Here is a 24,010-nt window from a genome sequence, read left to right on the forward strand (position 1 = left end):
ATGGAAGCAGCAAGGAATCTCTCCGAGGTCTTTTTTATAAGGACACTAATCCCATTCATGAGGGCTCCACCCTCATGTCATCACCTTCCATAGGCCCCCACCTCCTAATACTGTTATGGGAGAGGGATTAGGGTTTCAACATATGAATTTGAGGGGAAGAGAACATAAACATTTATTCTATTGCACTGAACAAAACCAAACTTTGTCACTCACTTAAAATCTGCTGCATGGCCAGCATCCTCTGTGGTTAGTTCTCTCCTTGCAATAACTCTGGGAACCTGGTTCTTACTAACATGTTTCTGCCATCCCCATACAAAGCCTATGAGCACCAAATGGGGCAGAGAGCACTAGAGGGTCATGCAGTGGCCCTTGGATGGTTGGTTTGCCTTGGAGGTGACACGCATCACTGCTCCTTCCATTGACTAGAACTAGTCAAATGGCCCTGCGTAACTGTAAGGCAACTGGGAAATAAGGAGGAACAAAGGGCATTCTGTGAGCCTTCTTCTCATGAATGTATCCTACACTGCAATCTTGTCTCTTCCTTTCCCAGTCTAGTCACAGCCCACCCACTTGTACCTTGGACTTTAACCTTCTGCCTCTAAATCCACAAATTAGAGTTTAGAGTCTTTGTTCCGGCCAGATGATCCTGCCTCTGCTCTTTCCCTGGCATGTCTCACAGATGTAGTGTTTTCTCCTTCATCCCCATTCCTACTTTTACATCTAGTCATTTTCCAGGATCTACCCAGCTGAGAGTGGTCTAGAAAGACCCTTTAAACTTTCTGCAATTAAAATTGAAGTTATTAAGAGCAAGAAACACTCTTTCTCTAGAGTGAGGTAAAGAAAGGGAAGAGAGGAAACACTGCAGGGATAAAAGTAGGCTGAGTAAGACTTCTGGGAGCCAAGTCCAGGAGCCACCCTGGTCCACTATTTCCCTAGGACAGTTTAATACAGGTCAGACAAAAAGACCTCTGGGAAAGGGCCCTAATGCTTTCTGGTAGAAATGGGTTTTCCACTTCCACAGTTCACTCATGTTCTGATCAGAATGAGCGTTAGTGTCACACTTTTGGTTTTAATTAAATGCACAAGGAAACTTTTAAGAAAGAAAAATCAATCCTACCAACCTGAAAATTACTGTTGTTTGCATATTACTTTCCAATCATAGGGGAAGAAAAAAAAATCTTTTCGTCTACCCTTCTTGGGACTCTCCAGCTGGTTGGTACCCAATAAATTAGACTGACCAAAGACAGATTAACAAAAGACAAGCAGATGTTTAGTAACATGTGCATTGCACATGCGTATATGTGGGTACCCAGTGATGAGCAACCCAAGGCTAAACAAAGGAGAAGTTTGGGGCTTCTGGGCAGGAGAGGCGAGTTATGGAAAAGTGACCAGGAAAAGTATAGTAAACAAGGTTTGTGTAGCAAGGTTTGTTATGCAGATTTAAGTGGATGGCTTCTGGCTGGGGAGAGGGAGACACCTTTTACAAATGGAGGCTTTTTTTAGAAAAAGAAAACTTGTGCTTTGTTTTTAAAGCTTTTCTTTCCTGAGTCTGCTGATTTTTGATGGCCTTTAGCTCAAAATAATCCATATGCCAAAGAAGCACATTTTGGGGTGGCGTATTCTGGTATCCTTCATAGTACCTGTTTATTTTTATATGTTTATGACTATACCAAACATAGAACTAGCAAACAAGTACTTTCCTCTTAAAGAAATGTATCCCTGAGTCCCTGAGAAGAAGAGAACACATAAAGTGAATGACTTAGTCATTTATGTTTTAGTAAGAATTAGCTTGGGGAGCCCTTTTTTTTCCCTTTAGCAGCTGGTTGAGATTAGGACATTAAAGCTTGTGTCTAGAAGGAGCAGTAGGGGAGCTGGTGGGCCTGTGTGAAATACATCAGTAAAAGACTTTGGGTAGCCCATAATAGCAAGCAATCACTGGGTCTTGGGGAATGGAGGGCCAATGGAGGCAGAATATTAGAATTAGAAAAAGCAGCAGAAAAGGGGAGTGGTTGGCTCCAAAAGCAATTTGCCAGCCTAATGATTTTAAGATCACAAATCTAGTGATCAGGATCTTGAAACTCACCTATCCCAATGTCCATTTTGTGTTTCCCTTGACCACATCCTGCCATGTGCTGCCAAAGCTGGGCTTGAACAACTCCAGTGCTGGGTACTCCCCTATTTCCCAAGCCCTCCTTAACCACTTTGGACAACTCTTACTTATTTTTCAATTTTTAAAAAAATTTCAGCCTTAGTAAGTTTTTTTTAATGTCTTATTTTGAGGAAAAAAAACCACACCACCTCATAGCTTTGATTATAATCTGCTCCCTAGTCCTCCCCCTACATGACATGCTATTTCAAGAGAGTTCCAGTGCGGAGGATATAGTTCAGTAGGAGAGCACATGCTTAGCATTCACGAAGCCCTGGGTTCAATCCCCAGTTCCTCTATTTAAAAAAATAAAAAATAAAATAAATGAACCTAATTACCCTCCCTCCTGAACCAAGAAAAAAGAGAGTTCAATAATCTCCTTGGAGGCTCTCTTAAAAAGGGTAATCATGTCCAGTTACATCAAGCATTTTTCTCATGTCAATACTTCAGGTCCCATCTCCAACTGGGTCAGTTTCCCCAGAATATATCTGGCCTTTGTAGTTTTCAAGGGATAACATCACCCTGCATAAGCCTTAAGAAGAAAGTGTAGAATTGTTCTGAGAGAATGGAGACACTGCTTCAGACATGCTAAGTGTGATTTTGAAACAGTAACTTGTAGTAAGAAGACATCCCCATAGGAAAAGGGAGGTGGGCTTGGCTCCTTGCTAGTAATTCTACATCAATTAATAATCTTAGCTTACATTTATTGAACATTTATGTGCCAGGCACTATTCTAAGTGCTTTATATGCATTATCTCATTGAACCTTCACAACAATCCTATGAGATGGCTCCTTATTCTTAACCTCATTGAACAGTTGAGGAAACTGAGGTACAAAGAGTCACTTGCCCAAAATGTCACAGTTAGCAAGTGATAGAACCACAATTCAGACCCCAGCAGCTAACTCCAGACCCCTCGTATTCTCTTGATCATTCTTGTCTATTGCTTCGCACTTGGCTGAGATTTTGAATTTTAAACATTTATACAAAACAGTAAAGAAAACATCCCTCTGAGTCTTGATTTCTGCTAATTTGATAGTGAACAACAGAATGTTGTTCCTAAGTTATATACAACATATACATTACATCAGAACAGAACATCAGCCCAGGATATGAACTCTTCTTCCAGACCTTTGGTCTTAAATCAAACATACGATATTATTTGGTTTTTGATTTAGGAATGTGAAAAAAAACAAAAAACAAAAAACAAAAAGGATGATCAAATGGGTCACTGAGCTGAGAGTTCAGAGCTCTAGATACTAATTCCAACACAGCCATAACTTCACATGTAACTGTGGATGATTCCTCACTTGTAAAATGAAGGTATTAGACTCCAGTCCGCTCTGCCTAAGGAAACTTCTAATGTTGAAATCTCATGTCCAAAAGAATGACTTCCCCACCAGGAGTTTCCAGCACTGTGGCAGAAGGAAAGAACAAATATGTATCTTGAAAAAGGCAGAGTCTCTGCTGTCCCTTGAGTGACACATATCAAATTGAAATGAATAAATAAGTATCTGTTCCTTGCTTCTGACGTGGAAAGCTGTTGATTGGCAATAGTTACTATGCTTAGGTTTTCAACTGGCTCTGTTGCCCCTACTAAAAATAAGCCACTGGTGTTAGGGCTGAGTCATTTCATATGTGAATATGTGGAGGAAAAAAGTGACAAAGGTTATAAAGGATCTGTAGATTATTTCCCTTTAAACTAGACACCACAGCTTGCTCCCAACCAGCCCCTCTTTTTCTGTTTTATTTCAGATAAGCTCTAGACCTTAAATAGAAAAGATATTCAATAGTGTGTTACTGTGTTTTATTTTGTTCATATCCTGTTTTCTGCTTGTGGATGGGCCTTTTCTTTAGAGCTGGGTTTTCCTACCTGGCTGAGGAATAGAGGTTGATGTTAACACATGTGACTGCACTTTACAGTTTACAAAATGATTACATATACACAGTCTCTTTTGAATAGTCAGCCACTTTACCCTGTACCACTCCCGTGATGTGGCAGTCTGAGAATAGGTTTCCAGCATCTTCTCAAGATAGTAAAGTCTTATGGGACAAGACTCATCCTGGGCAAAATTGTAAAGTAATTTTGCCTTTGATTAAGGTGGGCTTCCTATTGAATTTTGGGGGATAATTCCTCACCTTCTGGATCTCCATTCCCTACCCCCCATCCATGTGGCCAGTGACCTCATTCTGCTTCCTACTCAAAGCTTCTCACTCTTTAAGCCTTAATCACCTTAGCTAAAAAATAAGAGGAAAGTTGGGGGAGGAAAACACTAAGTTGTTTCTTAATCTAACTTTTTCAAAATATGCCTGTCTAGGAAGCAGTAACAAATTCCAAAATTAGCTCAGGCTTCTTTCTCTTATCCACTAGAACTCCCCATTCCCTCAGGGTTGCTGATTTCAACTAGCTATTGGGTAGAAAACAATAGACTAAACAAAATATAAAGAGTGAATATTGGATCATGTATTTCAGAAAATAATGCTTCCTAGGAGTATTATCCACAAACAAGACTTAACTACATTCATAAATTAATGAGTTGGAATGGTTTGTCCAACTACCATTTTTCTTTGCGATCCAGTCCAAAAATGTCCAAAATGAACTTATTATTTTATTTTAAAAAGCTATTTTCCTCCCTGAATTGACTCTCTTGATTGGTGGTACCACCATTTACCCAAACCAGAAAACTGTGAGTCCCTTTCTGTCATCCTTTAAATCTACCAAGTTCTGTCCATTGGATCTTTCAAATATTTCTCACACCCACACCATTGCCATTACCTTAACATAAAGGATGGGGAGGCAGAGAGAGAGATTAGATGGATACAGGTGAAATGCAAAAAGAAAGATCTAAGTAAAATATACTAAAACATTAGCCTGGCAAACCAGACAGAGCCCATGATCTCTACCCATAACACTCTACCTTCACCACCACTTTCAGTGTATCAGTAGCCTAGCCCTGAAGGGCTCCCAAAATGGAGAGAAAATGTCTACTCACTACTCAGATTTAATTGGGAGTTGAAGTTGAGATGGAAAAAACATGTAGGAAGACAGTTTCACTTCTCAGACTGAAAGACTGGTAGCCTGGTGGCAAGGAGAACAAAAACAACAAGAATAAAACTACCAGATGTGCATCCACATTTTTGGAAGTCCAGGCTTTGTCCCAGAGAGTAGGAGAAATCTTGAAGAAATGAAAATAACACTGAGGGCCCTACCCTCCTCTTATCTGGGACTCAGGAAGATGCTGCCCTGAAGACCACAACATATCAACCTAGGGAACAAATACATCAAGTTGGCTGTGTTGTGGGCTTAGGTGGTGGGAAGCTCAGAGGTTTAGATTTCCAAATCTAGCCTGGGAAGTTGGGGGTAGGGGTGGGTGGTAGGCAGTAGGTAGCTCTGAGGTGAGGGCTGCAGGGAAGGCTACCATCACAGCCAGACTCCGGAGATATCTCGTGTAACATCAGAGTCAAAGGAGGCCAAGTTAGATGTGGAGTGATGCCAAAAGAATGGACCCTGAGTTCAGTTAGCTCAAAACTTTGAAGGCCAGCTGGACAGCCAGAGACCAGGCAAAGCAAGGAACATTGCTTACAGACCAGAAGACAAAAAGCAAAGGTCACTTCACGGATCCAAAGACCCCATTCATCTTTATCCACCTTGATCAAGTGGCTGAATAAATGCTTCTCCCTCATAATCTAAGTACTCTAAAAGGGAGGACCAGGAAGGGAACAGTTTAGCTGAAAAGACTCATCATTCTTTTTTTTTTTAAAAAGTTGTTTTAGTGGGGAGGTAGTTAGGTTTACTTATTTATTTTAATGGAGGTACTGGGAATAGAACCCAGGACCTCATGCATGCTAAGCAAGCACTCTACCATGGAGCTATATTCTCCCCGCCCAACCAAGACTCATCCTTATCCAAGAGAGACTGCATATAACCTAAAGGGATGGTTTCATTAATCCCTTAGACCAAGCTTTCTTTTTAATTAGGTCTGTTCTGTGAATGAGGTTTCAGAAAGTAGGCCAGATTAGGTTTAGACAAAACAAATAAATCATTTTTCTCTGCTTAGTTGAATCTGTGAGTTAACCCCCAAACCAAGATTACCTTCCCCTTGGCAAAACCATCCAGGAGGCCTTCACCTAAATAACCTCCAAATAAGGTTAACCATTCTTTCCTCTTTATCATTGCACCTCATACATGTTTAGATTGTTGTACTTGCACAGGATTCATGCATCCCAGGCCTGCCTCCCTCACTAGACTGCTTGCCTTGGAGGCAAATATTGTGCCCATCAAATCTTGACCTTGGCCTAGCACCTTCAACATGGGCCTAGCACAGGACCAGCACTTAACAGGCAACAAGTGCTGGCAGAATTGCACTGAGTTCTTAAAGATGGTGGATTTAATTGAGGCCTTCCCAAAATCATATACACAAAGTAATTGATATTTTGAAAAAAACAGACACTGTCTTCTCATCTCCACTCCTCTCCCAGCATGACTATTAAAAATTGTTTCAAAATTAATTTCTAAACCAGAATGAATTTAGTGTCCTCCCCAGTGAGATCTGTTTAAAGACTCTTTTGGAAATGGGCTCTGGGTTTTCCTGATGTTTCCTAAAATTCTAATCTATACCTTTCTTATCTGTTTACTTAGTAGACTCAAGTGAGGGAGTGAGGTCTGGGGACAAAATTCAGGTTTCTTGCTTGTGAGTCTCACTGGATGCTTCCTTGCTCCAGAGAAAGCAAGTTCCCTTGCACTTGACTTCTCTCCCACAAGGACAATGAAGATTTCCTGGGTCACCTTACAGATTGCTAAATGTTAATCTTGAAGATGGGATTTTCTGGGTGGTTTTAAATTTCTTTGTGCTTTTCTGTGTTTAGCAAATTTTGTATAGTGAGCATGAATTTTGTCCATAATCAGGGAAAAAATCCAACTAACCCACTGTTTTGAAAACATGCCTTTTATTCCCAGAATAAACTTTGGCTCTATGTATAAAAAATATAATGAGAGGTGTGTGATGGGCCTTCTCTTCTTCCACTGAACCCAAGACATATGGAAGTGGGGAGAAAATAGGCCTGAACACATGACCAATATACCATCAAAAACAGCCTCAGACAGTGGGGAGAGTATAGTTTAGTGGTAGAGCATGTGCTTAGCATGCACCAGGTCCTGGGTTCAATCCCCAGTACCTCTGTTAAAAATAAATTAAAAAACCTAATTTCCTCATCCCCCTGCAAAAAAAAGTTAATAAAACAAACCAAGCAAACAAACAAAAAACAGCCTCAGACAATGGGATTCTTACTTCAGCCACACATTCAGCCTCCTCATTTTAGAAGCAATTTCTCATAGTCCAAAGTTCTGGGCAGAGGCTTGGTGAGGTGGAGGAGGGTGCTACAAGGGAATAGCTCTCATCTAGAGGCCTTCTCGCAACCTCAGCCTAGGCAGATTTAGCCATCTTATCCTGACACCTTAAAAGGCTTTCAAAGGAAAAACTGAGGGGGGAAAAAACCCGAAAAACTGAGGGCTTAGAAAAGTCCTCTGGCACTTTTTAAGAGCCCTGAATTCCATAATTGGACTGCCTCACCAAGCATGGTCTCGTTTGTAAGGGGTAATGAATGGGAAAATGCAGTTGGTGAAACTAGAGAAATTGATTCACATAGAAACAACTATAAAAGTTCCAGAAGGCTAGACAAACAGCAAGACTAGTAATTTTGGTCTTCCAGTGATCATAGTAATTGAGTTTAGGAAGAAACTCCTCCCTTCCTTCCTTCATCAGCTCCTCCCTTCTGCTGCTCCCATTAGTGTCCTCACTATTTTTTTGAGACCAAAGAATCTCTTTAAAATGGAATTTCCTTCCTCTTAGGAATCAAAAGTAAACATTTAGTCTAATTCCACAACGTGACCTGTTTTCCTGAATGACTCTTAAGACTTTAACAATAATTTCAGCTTGTGGGGTTAGAGGTGGGTGCTGGGAATTTATCCAGGTGGTTGAATATAGGAGGTAGTATTACTGCCTACAGAATTAGGAATTGGCAGGGGTGGGAATAGGTCAGTGGTAGAGTGCATGCTTAGCATGCAGGAGGTCCCTGGGTTCAATCCTCAGTGCCTCCATTAAAAATACACAAACAAAAATTAGGACTTGACTAAAAGGACTCAATCTCAAGATCCTCTCTCCTGGTCTTTCACTCCTACTTACAAATGAGAATAATAGGATTTTAGAGTTGCAAGAAATCTTTACAGATTCTTTAACACACCTTTTCATCATACAGATGAAGACGCTGAGAATCATAATCCTTATCACAGTGACTCGCACCTAGAAGGTACTCAGTAACCATTTTCTATTTAGTTTCTGGCCCAAGTTCTTCAAAATGACCTGTCCATAGTAGAGTACAAGTTTCACAATTTAAATACTGTTTTCATTCCACCCTACACACTGTGGTCCATTGGGTTTCCTATAAAGTCATTATAGCCATAAATTTAACAGCTTTATTGAGATACAATTCCAATACCATATAATTCACCTATTTTAGTATATTCAGAGTCATTAATCTATCACCATAATCAATTTTAGAACATTTTCATTACCCCCAAAAGAAACCCATACCCATTAGTAGTCTTTCTTATTTTCTCTTGGTCCTCAAAACAGTCCTTAGGCAATCACTGATCTTTCATATGTGGTCCTTTGTGATGGCTTCTTTTAGTGTATTAACAAGGTTCAGCCATGTTGTAGTATGTACTTCATTTCTTTTTATTGTTGAATAATAAATATTCCATTACATGCATACACCATATTTTACTTCTCTATTCAACGGTTAATGGATATTTGGCAAAATTTTATTTTAAACAATTAAATGTGATCTCTGAGGTAGCAGAAACTTAAAATTAAGACATAAATATGTATCTCATATCTTTCTACGTTGAATTTATACCTAAAGCAGCATACTTACTCTTAAGACTATTCTAATCTCATACTTGAAAATCAAAAATTTTTTCCTTTAAATTTTCTGATGTGTATGATAATACTGTGGAAAGTCAAAGTCAAGACTTGCCCTAAGTTTTCCTGCTCTTCTGACTCCCAGGAAAATAGAGGCATATATATAGGTAGATTGCCTAAGTAAGCACCCTCAGGAAGAGAAAAAAGGAGAGAAAAGAAAGGTCTGGAGCAAGACTTTTCACTGGTTTTCAAATGTGAGATTTAGAAAAGAAAGGATATTTAGGGCTCATTCCCAACCAGCGATAGGCCCAGATATATACACAATTTAAGGGTGACCATAGAGGGTGGGTGAGAATGGGGAACAGTAGAGGCAGCAAATTCAGTTACGTCTGACCTCCTAAGGCTTAGTACTTTCATTTCTGTCCTTCTGAGTGTATAGGTTGGCCCTTGCCCAAGCTGCATACTGCTTATGTGGGTCTTGTTGAGTCTAGATTGGAAGACTTTGGAGGACTAGTTCGTGCTTGGTAGGGAGAACTTCAACTCGTAAACATCAAGTTGAGGGTATTTATGATCCTGGGAGGTAGCCGATTCCCCCACTAAAGCCTTCTTCATCCAAGTCCTGTCTTCCCTGGTTCTATTCTTACAGGAGTCGAGACCACAGTACTACTGAGTCACCTGCTCCGGAGATAGGGACTTTAGGGAGTGTCTTCTGCCCCATTTGCAGAGGCTAAAAGAGAACACCAGGAAGTGATCCTTGACTCAGCCCGCCTGAGGTTTGGGTGTTGTGTCATTCCCCACACGTGATTCTTTCCCAGGCGCCAGAGAACTCATACCCTCAGACTTATTCAATCCAGTGACACCACCTCTTTCCTCCTCCACTGCCCAACCCCCATAACACCCCGCCCCGCCCCGCTTCCAGAATAGAGGAAAGGAGGGTGGCTGGAGCCAGGAAATTCCAAGTTGCCAGGGAGAAGCAGAGAAACTGCATTGTGCACGATGTGGCGTTAAGTTTTACCCTTCTCCAGGATACTTTGCACTTCCTCTGTTTAAGGCTACTCCTCTTTATCCCCAAATAATCCTATCCTATTCGAGAACACCTTATCACTGAGGCAGAGTTTGTTAAGGTAGCTTTCCCTCTCCGTTTTTCTCAAGAACTGGTTTGAGTCCCTGATCAGTCTCCTTCCCGTTCTAGCTGCGTGACCTTGGGTGAACCGTAACTTCTCTAGGCCTACTTTTCCTCGTCTGAAACGAAGGCCAAACGTCTACCATACGAAGCCTGATGTAAGGATCAAATGAGAAAGCCCTTCGTGAGCTTAAAAAATAACAAAATTTTAGCTACGTTAATTCTAGACTATTAGTCACTGTTCCAGAACCCCTCCCTTTCCTTTGGGATCCGCCCAGCAGATCCAGCCCGTGGCGGGCAGCTCTCGCCACTCTCCTCTCGCAGTCTTTTCCATTGGTGTACGCAACGCCCGCGCGGCGCCGAGTGTTGACGCCACGCCGCCTCCGCCGGCGCAGGGTGACGCATTGGCCCCGCCCCCGGCCGCGCCTGGCCTCCCGCGGGGCCCCGCCCAACGGGTCGATGCGACGCGGGTCCCGCCCCGCGGGTGACGTGTGGCGCGCGCGGCCCGGCTGCCCTGGCAGTTGGTGCAGCGGCGGTTGGGCTGAGTGCGCTCACTTTACCCCTCCCCTCCTCCGGCCCGGGCCCCCACCCCGCCGGGCCCAGCCCCAGCCCCAGTCCCAGACGTACCCGTCCCGTGCGGGCCCGTGCCGCCCCCTCAGCCGGCGACGCCCCGGGCCGCCTGCCCGCCCGCCAACATGGAGCTGGAGGACGGTGTGGTGTATCAGGAGGAGCCCGGCGGTTCCGGGGCCGTGATGTCGGAGCGGGTGTCCGGCCTGGCTGGTTCCATCTACCGCGAGTTCGAGCGGCTCATCGGTCGCTACGACGAGGAGGTGGTCAAGGAGCTGATGCCACTGGTGGTGGCCGTGCTGGAGAACCTGGACTCGGTGTTCGCGCAGGACCAGGAGCACCAGGTGGAGCTGGAGCTGCTGCGGGACGACAACGAGCAGCTCATCACCCAGTACGAGCGAGAGAAGGCGCTGCGCAAGCACGCCGAGGAGGTGAGGGCCGGCCGACGGGCGGGGGGCCAGGGCCGCGACCCGGGCCCAAGGGCCGAGGTCGCGGTCCGGCTCGGGAGGAGAGGCGCGCTGGCTTCCTGGGGGCAGGCCTGAGGCCGAGGCCCACCGGACTGAGCCCGGCGGCTGCGGGGTCCCGGGACCCCCGGCCGGTGCTGGACACAGAGGCAAGCTAGCGAGTGTCCAGAAGGGAGTGAGATGGGGGAGGCGAGGCCCGTGGAGGAAGCCACAGCCTGGCTTGAGGGCACCTGGGGTTGGCTGAAGGCGGAGATTTTAGGGTGTCTGCTTGCCTCTTGTAGTATTGGGAAGTTTCCCACCACAGTGGGATAGTCAGATGGCGGTTCAAACTTTTACCATGGGCGGGGGCTGGGGACGGGGGGACGACACGCATTTAAACACTTCTGTCTTGGATATGTAACTTCCGCTGGTTCCAGTACCTTTCCTGAGGGTTACTGCTTTGGGAAGTTAGAGATCTCCCTCTTTCGGTCAGTTTCTTATTGACGTTTCAACCCTATTGAGAAAGAGGTTTTATTTTATGCTTCATGTGCCTTGGTTGACACTTTGTCAACACTTAGATGTTGTATAGCAAACAGTACTCTGTGAATATGGAGAGTATGGAGTTTGATTTTATTGGTATCCCACATCAGAGCATTCCCCCTTGTCAGGTGGTAACCTTGGACAGTTCCCTTAAAAAACCCTCCGTTTATTTATAAATCGGACGGGGGCAGGGTGGGGGCGGGTTGAGGAGGTGTAGGTGACTGTTAGCAACCCTTTTCAAAGACTGCAGTTTACGGGTGCACTTGGCCGGCTTTTGATTTTAGCACCTCAGCAGTGTGACCTCGGTGCCCTCACCTTGAGTCTGTGAACCTTTTGAAGCTCTGGAGTGCAAGTGACTTCTTAAGACAGTCAAGGATTTTTAGCTTTCAGGGTGTGCTGGCATTATTTCTGTGCAACTTACCTAGTGCAGGCGAAGTGTTCTATTCATCTTTGTTTGCTGATCATCTAGCTCACCTGGCTAAATACATGGTAATTGAAGGAAGCTAAGTAATTATCGAAGGAACGACATGCTGTCTCAGAAACACTTGAAGTTTTTAGGATTTGTTTAGCAGCTCATTTTCTAACACTAAATGGTACCAACATTCGAACTTTTTGGCAAGTATACTTTTTTTTTAAACGTTTATACCGGGTCAAATAATGTTTTTTTTTTTCTTTTTTAACCTTGACTGTAGTGATGATTTTTAATTCTGATTTTGTGATGTTTGTCTCAAAAATGCCATTGATTTACCAAACAAAATTAACTTTATTTCAAGAATATTTCCAAGTATATAGGGAAGGAAGGGTTGAAAAAAAAACTAAGAATGGAATCACAATTTTCACTAGTTTATAAATTTTTACTATTTTTGATGAAAGGAGGTAATTAGGTTTATTTACTTATTTATTTAACAGGGGTACTGGGGATTGAACCCAGGACCTTGTGCGTGCTAGGCTATACCCTCCCCAATTTCCACTAGTTTATTAGCACTGTTTATAGAACAGAGGTCATGTACTACTCTTGAGATGACATGTTATATGTCTTCAGGGCTCAGACAGACCCTTGCCAGTGTGTGGATGTATATGGAAAGACTGTGGAATTAACTAAGTATACATACAGGTGAGGAGCAGGCCCAGCATGACCTATCACCATGGGTAAAAGAAATGGCTCCCTTTGGCCTTAAACTCCTGTCAGTCCATGTAAACATGGGCAAAGTGCCAGAGTCACACGTGCCAAGAGAACCATCTGCCACAGGTTGCAGAATCAGAAAACAAAACTAACTTAAGCTGCTAGGCTCTGGATTGTATATTAATTTCTTAAGTAAATGACTTTTAAAAAACAGATTATCCAATGACTTTGTTTGTAATTTATGTCTTTTCAAATATGTCTACATAAATTCTCTATAATGAAACCTTTGGGCAAAGGGCCATAACTTTAGAATAGAGAACATTGATGAAATGCTAGATAGCCCAACTTCCAGACCACAAACGTAAAACCATCTTGTTATCAATCCTCTTGTAAGACTGTAAGCCAGATCTTATCCAGTACTTAGAAATTCAGTCTCTCTTAGGTCAATATGCAGAAGTGAATTCTGTGTTAAATTTTCTGTGAGTGCTTTGTTTGTGGCCTTTAATATGGAGACTAAGAGTCTGCTATTATAGCAAAAGTGCCTCAGGGTATTTACAGCAAGAGTATTTGCAAGCATGGAAGTTGACCATCACCAGAAAGTGTAAAGTAAATCCTGAGCACTTTTGTGGAAATTTAGGAGGGTATATAAATGGTGAGAATATTTTAAAAGGTGTGAAGTGCTATAATCTCTTGTTTGCAGGAACTCTCAGCAAGGAATCAGAAATTTAATCTTTATTATAATATTACTTAATTTGAATACTTTCTGTCTTTTTTCTTTGCTCTTATTTAAAATTTTTTGTGTGGAGTTTACCAGCCTACTTACTGGGTTTGTGAGTCTATAAAAATAACCCAGAGGGCTGATTTTAGATAGCTTTGTAACCAGTTTCAAATGCTAATCAAGAAGTCTATCATTTTATTGCTTACCACTCTTCTCTTTGGGCTCCTTGCTGCTGCCGTATATATTTGTTTCCATTTCTTTACCAAGTCCTGTCTAATACCTTGGCCCATGCTGTTCCCTTGGCCTAGAACGCTTTTTGCTCAGAGTTTCACTCTGGCTAGCTCCTCACTTTTGGCTTAGCTTAAATTTCACTTCTTCAGCCAGACTTTTCTTGTCTATTCTATTCAGAGTAAGCCTTGTGAATCTATGAACAATTCATCTGTACATCAGTGATTAAAAAAAAATCTAGAGAGAAAATGATCTGGAGAGAGATGTTATTCTTGGGGAGAGTATACTAGTACTTTTTATGTTTTTATTTACACAAGTTCTGATTCTTTTAAAATAGACATTATTTGCTTTGAGTGATTAAGAAAACGAAAAACCAAAAAACAACTTTCCAGAAGTAGGCAAATGAGTTAAAGGAAACTTTTTCTTAGGAATTTAGTTTTAAAGTGAGAGTTTTTTATTGGGTGGAGGGAGATTGCACATAAAAATGAAGATGTGCCCTTTTCATCCTCCTCGCATGACAAGCATACATGAAGAAAATGGACTGAAGAGAGAATATCTTTACTGAGAAGATGTTGGGATTATGTGGTTTTTGTGACTGCTTTTCTGTGGCTTTTTGTCTAAAAAAATTGAAGTGGTTAAATGCAGAGGTGAGAGATACTACTGAGAATTTTCTAATGAACTTTCTCCCAATGAATCAGCAGTTAAAGTAGTAACAAAATTGATGTTTTTTTTTTTTTTTATGAAGACAGCAATCAAGTTGTTTTCTTTGGTAGTGTATGAACATGGGAGTGAGTGATAAGATTTGTGGTCAGGAAAGCAGGCATTGATATTCATTTTTGAAATTTGATGTTATAGTTCTCATTCATTCATAAAAATATTATAATCAAAAGTGTTGAAGCTAATTTTATTTACAAAATAATTTATAATGAAAGTTCATCTCTTTAATTATCACTTAAAAAGGAAAATTTGAAGTCTTTCTATTCTGTATAAAGACAGGAGTGAAGAGTAATTTTGCATATTTATAGCTTATATTTGTTGATTGTGGTTAATGAGGATTTAAGAAGTGGAAATTCCAGTTTTGCTTCAACATTAAGTTTATTTTGTGCCTTTAACACAGTTGTTGTTTAAATTAGTAATTATGATGATTCTTCAGATTTTTAGCCTTAATTCTGTTACTCTAGTGTCCTGTTGATATTAAGTAGGTTTTATTTCACTAAAATGGAGTGGTAGTTTATTTATATGCGCAAATGATCTGTTAGTACAAGAGAACAAATTGCTAGTTGACTACATTGGGTGTTAACGATTGACATAAAGTTTTCAAATATTTTTAAAAAGTCATGTCCTTCTGTAGCACCTGTTAAATGGTTTTTTAAACTGGTGTCTTGTGGAATCTTCAGTGAACTGAGGATTTTTGGTCCAAGGATTGACTCAGGTGCTGACTTAATTTCTCTCTTGGTTCAGCTGGAGCAAGGGTCAGTGGCTTTTTGGAATTTTTTTGGTCATAATTTCTTCACACCTGTTTTCAGAATGCTAAAAATACACTTTAGAATGCTTAAAATACACTTTGTTGATCTCTGTATTACCTAAATTATTTTGTACATAAAACCAATACATTTTAAAGCACTCTTAAAAATACATATTTTTATATTGAAAAAAATGCCATTATTTTTTCTTGCTGAACTATTTGAATAAGCTTCACACTGCCCACAGTGAGAATAGATATGTCCTTGCCCCTAGTCATTCCCTGTTTCCAGACACTTTCTGAAATCAGCAATCTGTTTTTTCTATAGGGGAGTGTGGGGGTGGTGGTGTGTGTCAGTGGGATTGTTCCATTTTGAAATGGTAATCAGTTAATTAACCATTGTTTAGTTATTAAGACAACTTAACCTTTGCTCTCAGAGATTTATGAGTTTAGGTATCTAAGTGAGATACCATTTGTGTGTCCTTATGATAGTGACATTTCACATTTTTACTTAGTTAAAATCACAAAAGAGACTATCAAAATGGGGCAGGTACCAGGATGGATTTAGCAGAGCAAGGACTACCCACTAGATTACTGTAATGTATATGCCATAGGTCACTGATGCAGTTCTGTGCCTAAGTTTGGTTCCTGCGTGTTGGATTCCTTAGCCTACCTTTAACTACACACTGCACACTTAACATGGAATCTTTGGTTCCCAGGAGAGGTAGTATAAGAATGTAGCCAAATATGTGTTCTTTTGTTCCATTGACTAATGGCTGAGTTATTTTAAAAACACCTTTTTTAAATTTTTTTGCTGTGCTCAGCACTCATAATACAACTGTTACCTAAATAATTAGGTTGAGATAAAAACATCAACATGGACGCAGTTTAGTAATATATGCTAAGTGTCTGTTCAAAAAGATATTTAGAAACATGTGTGTAAATTTTTAATTCATGCTGAAATTTTGGCTGGTGATATTTAGTTATTAGTTTGAATGCAAGACTGTAGAATGCACTTAGGAATTCTTGTGTCAAGTAGTTTGGCTTAGTTGGCCAAAACTGTTTGAACTAAACCATTAAGATTTACATATTAATCAGTACAATAGAGAAGTTTCCAAGTTGAAGATGTAGAATTATTATTAGGAAGTTTAAAATATTTTTTAAAAGATCAGTAAACTTTTTCAGTAAATATACCCCTCCCTTCCCCAGCTTTTTATTAGGAAAATATTTGAACATACAGAAAAATGAGGAGTATGTTGACTGTCTATATATCCATTACCTAGATTCATTCGTTACTTATCTACAGATACAGAAAATGAGAAACTACCCTATGTTTAATGTTTTCTGTAGTAACTTTTTTTTTCAGTTTATTAATTTTTTCCAGGATACCTTGTTTCTGACTGCTTACCTGCACCACTAAAATTATAGAGCCTGAGCATTTTTCCCTTGTAACTTCAGGTCCTGCTGGTAGGATTCCCTGCAGGGTATGGGTCTAGGATATTTGTGATTCTGAATTTTGTTATTGTCCTTTAAAATGTATTTTTCCCTTGCTCTTCCTGCAGTTATTTTTTTAAGGGCTGAGAGGAAACTCCATGCTCTTCTAGTTCTACCCTATCCCAGTCCCCTAGGTAGATAGAAGGATAACAGGACTCATGAATGATCAGAAAAAACAAATACTTTCTATGCCAGGCACTGTTCTAGGCTCTGGGAATGTGGCCACAAATAAAGTATACAAGGAAAGGTAGCCCTTGCTTTCTTAGAGTTTATGTTGTAATAAAGAAGAAACAAACCTGCTAATAACAGATTGTGATAGATGTTACACAGGAAATAAAAAAGGTGATGAGGTAAAAAGTAAAGAGGCAGGCACTTTAAATGGAACAAACAAGCTTATATAAGGGTAAGGTGCCCATGCAGAAAATAGTTCATCTCATAGGAGTAATTATTTAAACATGATACTTTATGCATAATAGTCAGAATTTCTCCTATTCATATTCTTGAAAATTCACGAAAGTGGGTAGCCCTCATAAATCCATTTCTTCTATTTTCTGACTTACTTACTCCTTCTCATACTTCTGAACAACATTTGATTCTTGGTCACTCCTGTAAGAAGCATATTGTATTTTAGTTCTCTGACTTTGAAATCTCTTGGTTTTCCTCTTACTTATCTGACCACTCTGTGGATTCTTCTTACACTTGTTAGCTTTGGTGTTCCTTGGTGCTTTTTCTCAAATCCTCTTATGTTCTCACTCTGCACACTGCCTAGTTCATATTATCCATTCCTAACCGTTCAGTTACCATTTATTGACTATTTCAAAATGTATGTCTTACTCATTTAACAGATATTTATTGAGTGCCAACTATGTACCTGGTACTGTGTCTGTTGGGGATACAGTGGTGAGTAAAACAGACAAGATTCTTTCCTTCATGGAGCTGATGTCCTATTAAGAGCAGCCTCTTAAGGCCAGATCTCTCTCTGGAGTTTCTGGTGTTTACTGGACCTGAATGTCTCCCAGCATGTCCAAAACTGCACTTATCTCCCAAGCCTGCTCATCCCCTGTTTCCAGTCTTCGTGATACCACTACCTACCTGGCCAGATACGTGGTCACCATTCTTTCTTTTTTTGAGTAAAGGTAGATTTATTTAGAGAGATACATACTGCATAGAGTGTAGGCTGTTTCAAAAGGTGAGAGAAAGGCCATAAGGTTTGGGGGTTGGTTGCTCAGGTTAAAGTGAAAGTAGATACACACTCCATAGACAGAGTACGGGCCATCTCCGAAGATGAGGGAATGAGAGAGGTGGCCATGGTCACCATTCTTAATTCTTCTCTCTCCTTCATCCCAATTGCTACCTTCATTTGCTTCCAACTTTTAAATACATCTAGAATGTCTTTACTTCTTTCAAATCCATTTTTATTAGTCTGAAAATCAGTTTTACTCCTGTGGGGGGCTGGAACTTTGTGTCATTCACACTGAATACCAGGTTTGGCATAAAGGAAGTACCCATTGAATATTTCTGAATAAATGAATGGACAACTAAAACTGTTTCATAACTGGTTTATCTGCTTCCAGGATTGCCAGACTACAAAATTCTATCACACTGTACCCAGATCTCTCCAAAATGGAAATCTAATCAGATCATTTCCACACTTAAAAGCCTTTAGTGGCTCTTTCTATAGTTCTTGAAAGGACTAAAGTTCCTAACATACATAGCCTCATAATCTGGCTGCTTCTTATTTTATCAGATTAATTTTTTTCCCTTTAGAGCCATGCTGAACACTTTGAGTTCATTATGCAAAAAACAGTCTTTCCAGGCCTTCTTAAAAGCTGCCTCTTTGCTTGGAATTCTCTTTCTCTTCTGTTGCCTGGCTAACATTACTCATCTTTCAGATTTCAATGGATTGTACCCATTTTATGTCTTCCCACAGTTTACTGTCCTTCCCCTCTCTTTCACTTTCAATATTGTATCAAAACTAACCGATTGCTTTATATAATTCTCCCACTAAACTACTGGGATGCAGTAGGTATTTAATAGATGTTTGTTGGTTGGACGGATGGATGGATAAGTATGCTAAAGGTCAAATTGCAAAGCCTAACTAAAGTTCTCTTTTGTGCATTCAAGTTATTGCCCTTACTGTTGGTGCCAAGTTATCCTAAAACATCCAAAAAGTTCTTCTTTAAGTCCTATGACCTAGGCATATACAGAAAAACTGACTTATTTTGAGTAGAGATATTGCAGACACTTTACTTATATTGTCCTATATATAGTAGATATCCTAGAATTATTTAGGCATTTAAAAATTGAAATATTAAGATCTTTGGGACTTTGGAACTGTTGTCAAAATTATGGTAGGGATTACTTCATGATTCTTGAATTGTTTTTGACATAATACTGGCTTTCTATTGTGTTTTTATTTATTTTAGCCACAAATATTTGTTTCTCAGTTTTGCTGGTTGAGAAATAAGTTCGTACATCTGAATAAATTTTCCACACAAATGAAAGTTAAGTGCCAAAGCTTAATTTTAACTATTTTGTTTACAATCTTTTGGTAGACATTTCTAATTAATATATAGCAGTAGTATAGTAACAAATACAATGGTTAGTAAAGCAACATGATTTTTGAAGAAAAATTCATTCTGAAGAATAGTAAACATTTATTTCTTAGGCATTGAAATCTAGGCTTTTCTAGGTTCTTATGGTATAAATAAACTTTCTAATTTTAATTATCAAATCCTCAGTTTGAATTTTCTTTCAGTTACCTGCTGTCCTAGCCTCATTTTTTGTTAACTACTACCTATTCAAGAACAAATACCTTTTAAAAAGTTAAAACAGGTTGCACAGAAGTGTGAAATCAAATAAATAGGCTTCTGTAAAACCAGAAAAGTAACCTTTTAAAAAGACTATTGTTTGTCTATGGTTCTTCTATGAAGATAGTGTACTTGTACTTGTTTGATGTGATTTGATTTGGGAAACATTTGACAGAAATTACCTACTCATTTGTTGCTCTGCTTAACAAGTAATGTATGTACAAGGTGCTAAGAAGCCTAACTCAACCTGTGGGATGCTTCAGAGGCAGGGTGGCGTTTAGCTGTGTCACTGAGCCAAAGTACGAGAGATTTGAAAGTGTGATGTATTCAGAGCATTACAAAATATAACATTTATTTTTAAGATTGAATAGCTAATCAGAAATCAGAAAGTAAAAGACTGTGTTGTAAAATGTGGCTTTTTATCTTGAAGGCATCACAGACTATAACGTAGTGTGGTTTATAATCATGATTCATATTGATTCAGAATGATGATTCTTACCAACAAAAAGTTACATTTTATTTGACACCACCATTCTGTCTCTGTTGGAATGAATTTATCTGTTCTAGGAATCTCATGTAAGTGAAATCATATATTATTTGCCCTTTTACGTCTGACCAATTTCACTTCGCATATTTTCAGGGCTCATCCATTTTGTAGCATGTATCATAATTTCATTCCTTTTTAAGGCTGAATATTCTGTTATATGTACATATGAGTCTCTTCGGAGTTTTGATTTGCTAATATTTTCTCCCATTCTGTGGGTTGTCTTTTTACTTTCTTGTGAGAGGTGGTGGATTTATTTATTTGTTGAATTAGGCTTACCTACTTATTTTTAGAGGAGGTACGGGGGATTGAACCCAGGAGTTCATGCATGCTAGGCATGCTGTCTACCAGTTGAGCTATTATCTTCCCCCTTCTCTTTTTACTTTCTTGATGATGTCTTTTGAAGCACAAAAGTTTTAAATTTTGATGAAGTTCAGTTTATTATTTTTCTTGATTGCCTGTGTTCTTGGTGTATATTTAAGAAACCATTGGCTAGTCCGATGTCACAAAAAATTTACACTCATTTTTCTTCTAAGAGTATTATAGTTTTAACTTACATTTAAGTGTTTGATCCGTTTTGAGTGATTTTTAGTATATGGAGTCCAGTTTAATTCCTTCAGGGTGGATATCCAGTTGTCCCAGCAGCATTGTTGATGAGACTATTCTTTCCTAATTGGCACCTTTGTTGAAAATCAATTGACTATAAATATGAGGGTTTATTTCTGTTTATTTAGATCTTTAATTTTTTAACAAAGTTTTATAGTTGTCAGAGGATACATTTTTGCACTTTTTCAGTAAGATTTATTTCTAAATATTTTGTTCTTTTTGATGCTGTTGTAAATGAAATTGTTTCTTTAATTTCATTTTTTTTAATTGGAGTATAGTTGATTTACAATGCTGTGTTAGTTTCTTTTAATTTCATTTTCTGATTGTTCTTTGCAAGTGTTTAGAGTGCACTTCATTTTTGTATATTGATCTTGTATCCTGCAACTTAGTTCTAATATTTTTTTTCATGGATTTCTTAGAATTTTTTATATGCAATATCATATCTGTGAATAGAGGTGGTTTTACTTCTTTCTTTTCAGTGTGGATGCCTTTTATTTCATTTTCTTGCCTAATTGCCCTGACTAGAACCTCCAGTACAATAATGAATAGACCCGGCAGGAGTGAAATTTTTGTTTTTTCTCCTGATCTTAGGGAGAAAGCATTCAATCTTTAACTATTAAGTGTGATGTTCGTTGAGGGGTTTTTGTAGATGCTCTTTATCAGGTTGAAGGAGTTCCTTTCTGTTCTCATTTGTAGAGTGTTTTCATTATGAAAGGATATTGAATTTTGTTGAATGCTTTTTTTCGTAACCATTCAGATAAACCATTGTTGTTCTGATACATTTTTATGTATGGGTATTTTGTTTGTTTGCTTGTTTATTTATTTTTTTTTTAACATTTGGAAATATTTTGCTTTTAACAAGACAGAATTCTAATTTTATAACTCAAGTTTCAGTAGTTTAAATTTAATCCTTAAAAAACTCATATATGGGCACCTGTCAATTAAAATTGTATGTGAAAAGCTAACGTAATGAGCCTATCCACTCTTTGATAGTATAGTCAGGGAATGCTACTGGAGACATGACATTTCAGTTGTGACATGAAGGTTGAGGAGACCACCAGAGAAGTGTTCTAGGCAAAGAAAGTGAGGCTGTAAGGTATGCAAGTACTCTAAAATGAAGAGTCAGGCAGTCTACAGGAAAGGGAGGGAAGGAGGTAGGAGAGACATGGAGGAGCTGATCACTCACAGGGCTTTGTGGGCCAAGGTGGAGTTTGGGTTGTGACTAAGATTGTATTTTAGTAGGAAGCCATTGATCTTCAGTCAAGGCAATAAGATGGTCATACACACATATCTATATATATTTAAAATGTATCTTTAATACATACTAATGTATTTATAATGCAGTCACATGATGCTGAGGTTTGTTGTGGGGAAAGAGGAAGAGTACAAATAAAATAAGATTCACCATATACTGGTAAATGTTGAAATTTGGTGATGATATGTTGGGGTTTTATTATATTATTCTCTCCATTTTTATGCATGTTGGAAAATTTCCATTAAACATTAAAAAAAACTGGAAAGAAATGATTATCCATTTCTAAATTTTCTTCAATAATATATTAGTTTTTTCCAGGATGACATTTTCTGAATTTTTTTTATTAATAGAAGAATATTTTCATAACAGAGTCAGGTGTTGAAATAAACCACACTGTCAAGATTGTAAATTAATATCAGAAATGTAAAATATTGACCTATAGAAGCACAAAACTGTGTGATAAAGTTAGTAAAGCATTACTTGGCTGATGCAGCTGACTTCATGGTTTTATACTTTTTCAGTCTTTATCAGTGTGGTAATCAGTTCCTGCTTGATAGCCTGCATCATAGGCCAGTGAGTTTCTCTTTCTCGTGTTTTTGGGTAAGGCAGTAGAAAATGAATTGTTCTCTATTTGCTGTGGTGATCAGTCACAGGACTATAAGGAATATAAAATACACAGATGCAAGAATAGTGAAGCTCATGTTGAATAAATGGTCGTATTCTTACTGCATTTATACAATTAGGGATGATATTTTGGGCAGTGAGTAAAATTCTTTCACATTCTGTACTTGTTTGGCTATTGTTTCATCTAATGGTTTTATTTGTTTTTATTTACTTATTTTTTCTTGTTTACAAAGTACATGCTCTTTGTGAAAAAAACAAAGCAAAAACAAAACAAAACAGAAGCATTGCCGAAATGCTTCTAGAATCCTGTCTGTTAGAGAGACCTCACAATTAATGGCTTTCATTACATTCTTTCAGATACCTTTTTGTATATGAGTATATTTTAAATTAATGAAATCATAATGTATGTAGTATGTTGTAGCATGGTTTTATTTTTAATTCGTAAGATGTCTTGGATATCTTTCTTTGTCCATATGAGCAGTTGGATCGTAACCACCTGTAGGTAGAGGATAGTTAGGAATTGGTTTGAGGCCTCAAGGGGAGTTTGAAAGTCAGGACCCATCCTGGGTTCAGCTGCCCTTCCTGACTTCTCACTGCAGTAGAAAGTACCCTCAACCACCTGGGGGAGGGTTTCCAAATAATCAGTCTTTAAACCCTCCCACCCACACCCCTATAGATGTGTTAGACTGGTTTGTAAGAAGTGCTGCTAGGTTGGGCCTATATATTTGGAAAAGACCTCTCAGGGTATTTGTGATTATAACATTCTCACTCTCCCCTCAACCCCAAGATGAAGAACCATTGCTTACAAGAAACTCAAACATATTTACTAGAAGCACAAGAACTTCATTAAAAAAAAAAAAGATTAAGTAAAATAATAGAAGATTAGAGAGATTAATGTAAAAAATAATCCGTCTACACATTACCCAGGGAAAATATGAGCAGTTTATTTCTACTTAAAATATTTACCTTAAGTAAAAGATACAGAACATTAGAGATAAAGGTAAAGTCACCTTCTGAGAGAGAAGCGGTAATAGAAGGAGACCTGGTCACACAAAGGTGACCTGTATGTTTGGTGTCATTCTTCTATTGCTTAGTTTTAGACATTCAGTACATATATGTATATCTATAAACTATGTAGAATATTGCTTTGGAATCATTTTTGGGATAAATATTTGTTTTTAAATCCTATTGCATTTTCATATAATTTTGCAGTTTGCTTTGTCTACTCAGTTGTTTGTTTTACATCTGTCCATGATGATATATACTTCTTTTATTTTAACTGCTGTGTTCCATCATATGAATATATCACTAACCATTCTTCAAGTTGGTGAACGTTTTGAGTTATTTCCTATATTTTAGTACATTATGTACTACAAACTTTGAATAGTAGTAGCATTCAGTGCATGTCT

At 38.9% G+C, this 24,010-nt stretch overlaps 1 protein-coding gene and 2 long non-coding RNA genes across 3 annotated transcripts; 2 read left to right on the forward strand and 1 right to left on the reverse strand.

The window, feature by feature from the left end:
* Positions 1-1,783: 1,783 nt before the first annotated feature.
* LOC116669191 lies at positions 1,784-12,904 on the forward strand. The gene is made up of 3 exons (XR_004326546.1): positions 1,784-2,005; positions 7,660-7,663; positions 12,894-12,904. It is a non-coding gene; the product is annotated as an uncharacterized LOC116669191 (long non-coding RNA).
* LOC116669189 lies at positions 9,192-23,526 on the reverse strand. Its single transcript, XR_004326543.1, has 3 exons — positions 23,444-23,526; positions 10,499-10,502; positions 9,192-9,202 (listed from the first exon to the last, which is right to left on the reverse strand). It is a non-coding gene; the product is annotated as an uncharacterized LOC116669189 (long non-coding RNA).
* On the forward strand, positions 10,622-12,942 carry LOC116669175 (C-Jun-amino-terminal kinase-interacting protein 4-like). Its single transcript, XM_032498178.1, has 2 exons — positions 10,622-11,185; positions 12,780-12,942. Exons 1-2 carry the CDS (start codon positions 10,883-10,885, stop codon positions 12,837-12,839), a joined length of 363 nt encoding a protein of 120 aa, XP_032354069.1. The 5' UTR covers positions 10,622-10,882; the 3' UTR covers positions 12,840-12,942.
* Positions 23,527-24,010: the final 484 nt, after the last annotated feature.

This window comes from Camelus ferus, chromosome 16 (genome assembly GCF_009834535.1).
Source record: "Camelus ferus isolate YT-003-E chromosome 16, BCGSAC_Cfer_1.0, whole genome shotgun sequence".
In the NCBI taxonomy this organism is placed as follows: domain Eukaryota; kingdom Metazoa; phylum Chordata; class Mammalia; order Artiodactyla; family Camelidae; genus Camelus; species Camelus ferus.

What these genes read in the sequence shown, in the direction of transcription:
- LOC116669175 (XM_032498178.1), top strand. Translation starts at nt 10,883, where the DNA reads ATGGAGCTGGAGGACGGTGTGGTGTATCAGGAGGAGCCCGGCGGTTCC. An exon ending in TGCGCAAGCACGCCGAGGAG is followed by an intron (nt 11,186 to 12,779) that starts GTGAGGGCCGGC and finishes ATATGTCTTCAG; the next exon opens with GGCTCAGACAGACCCTTGCC.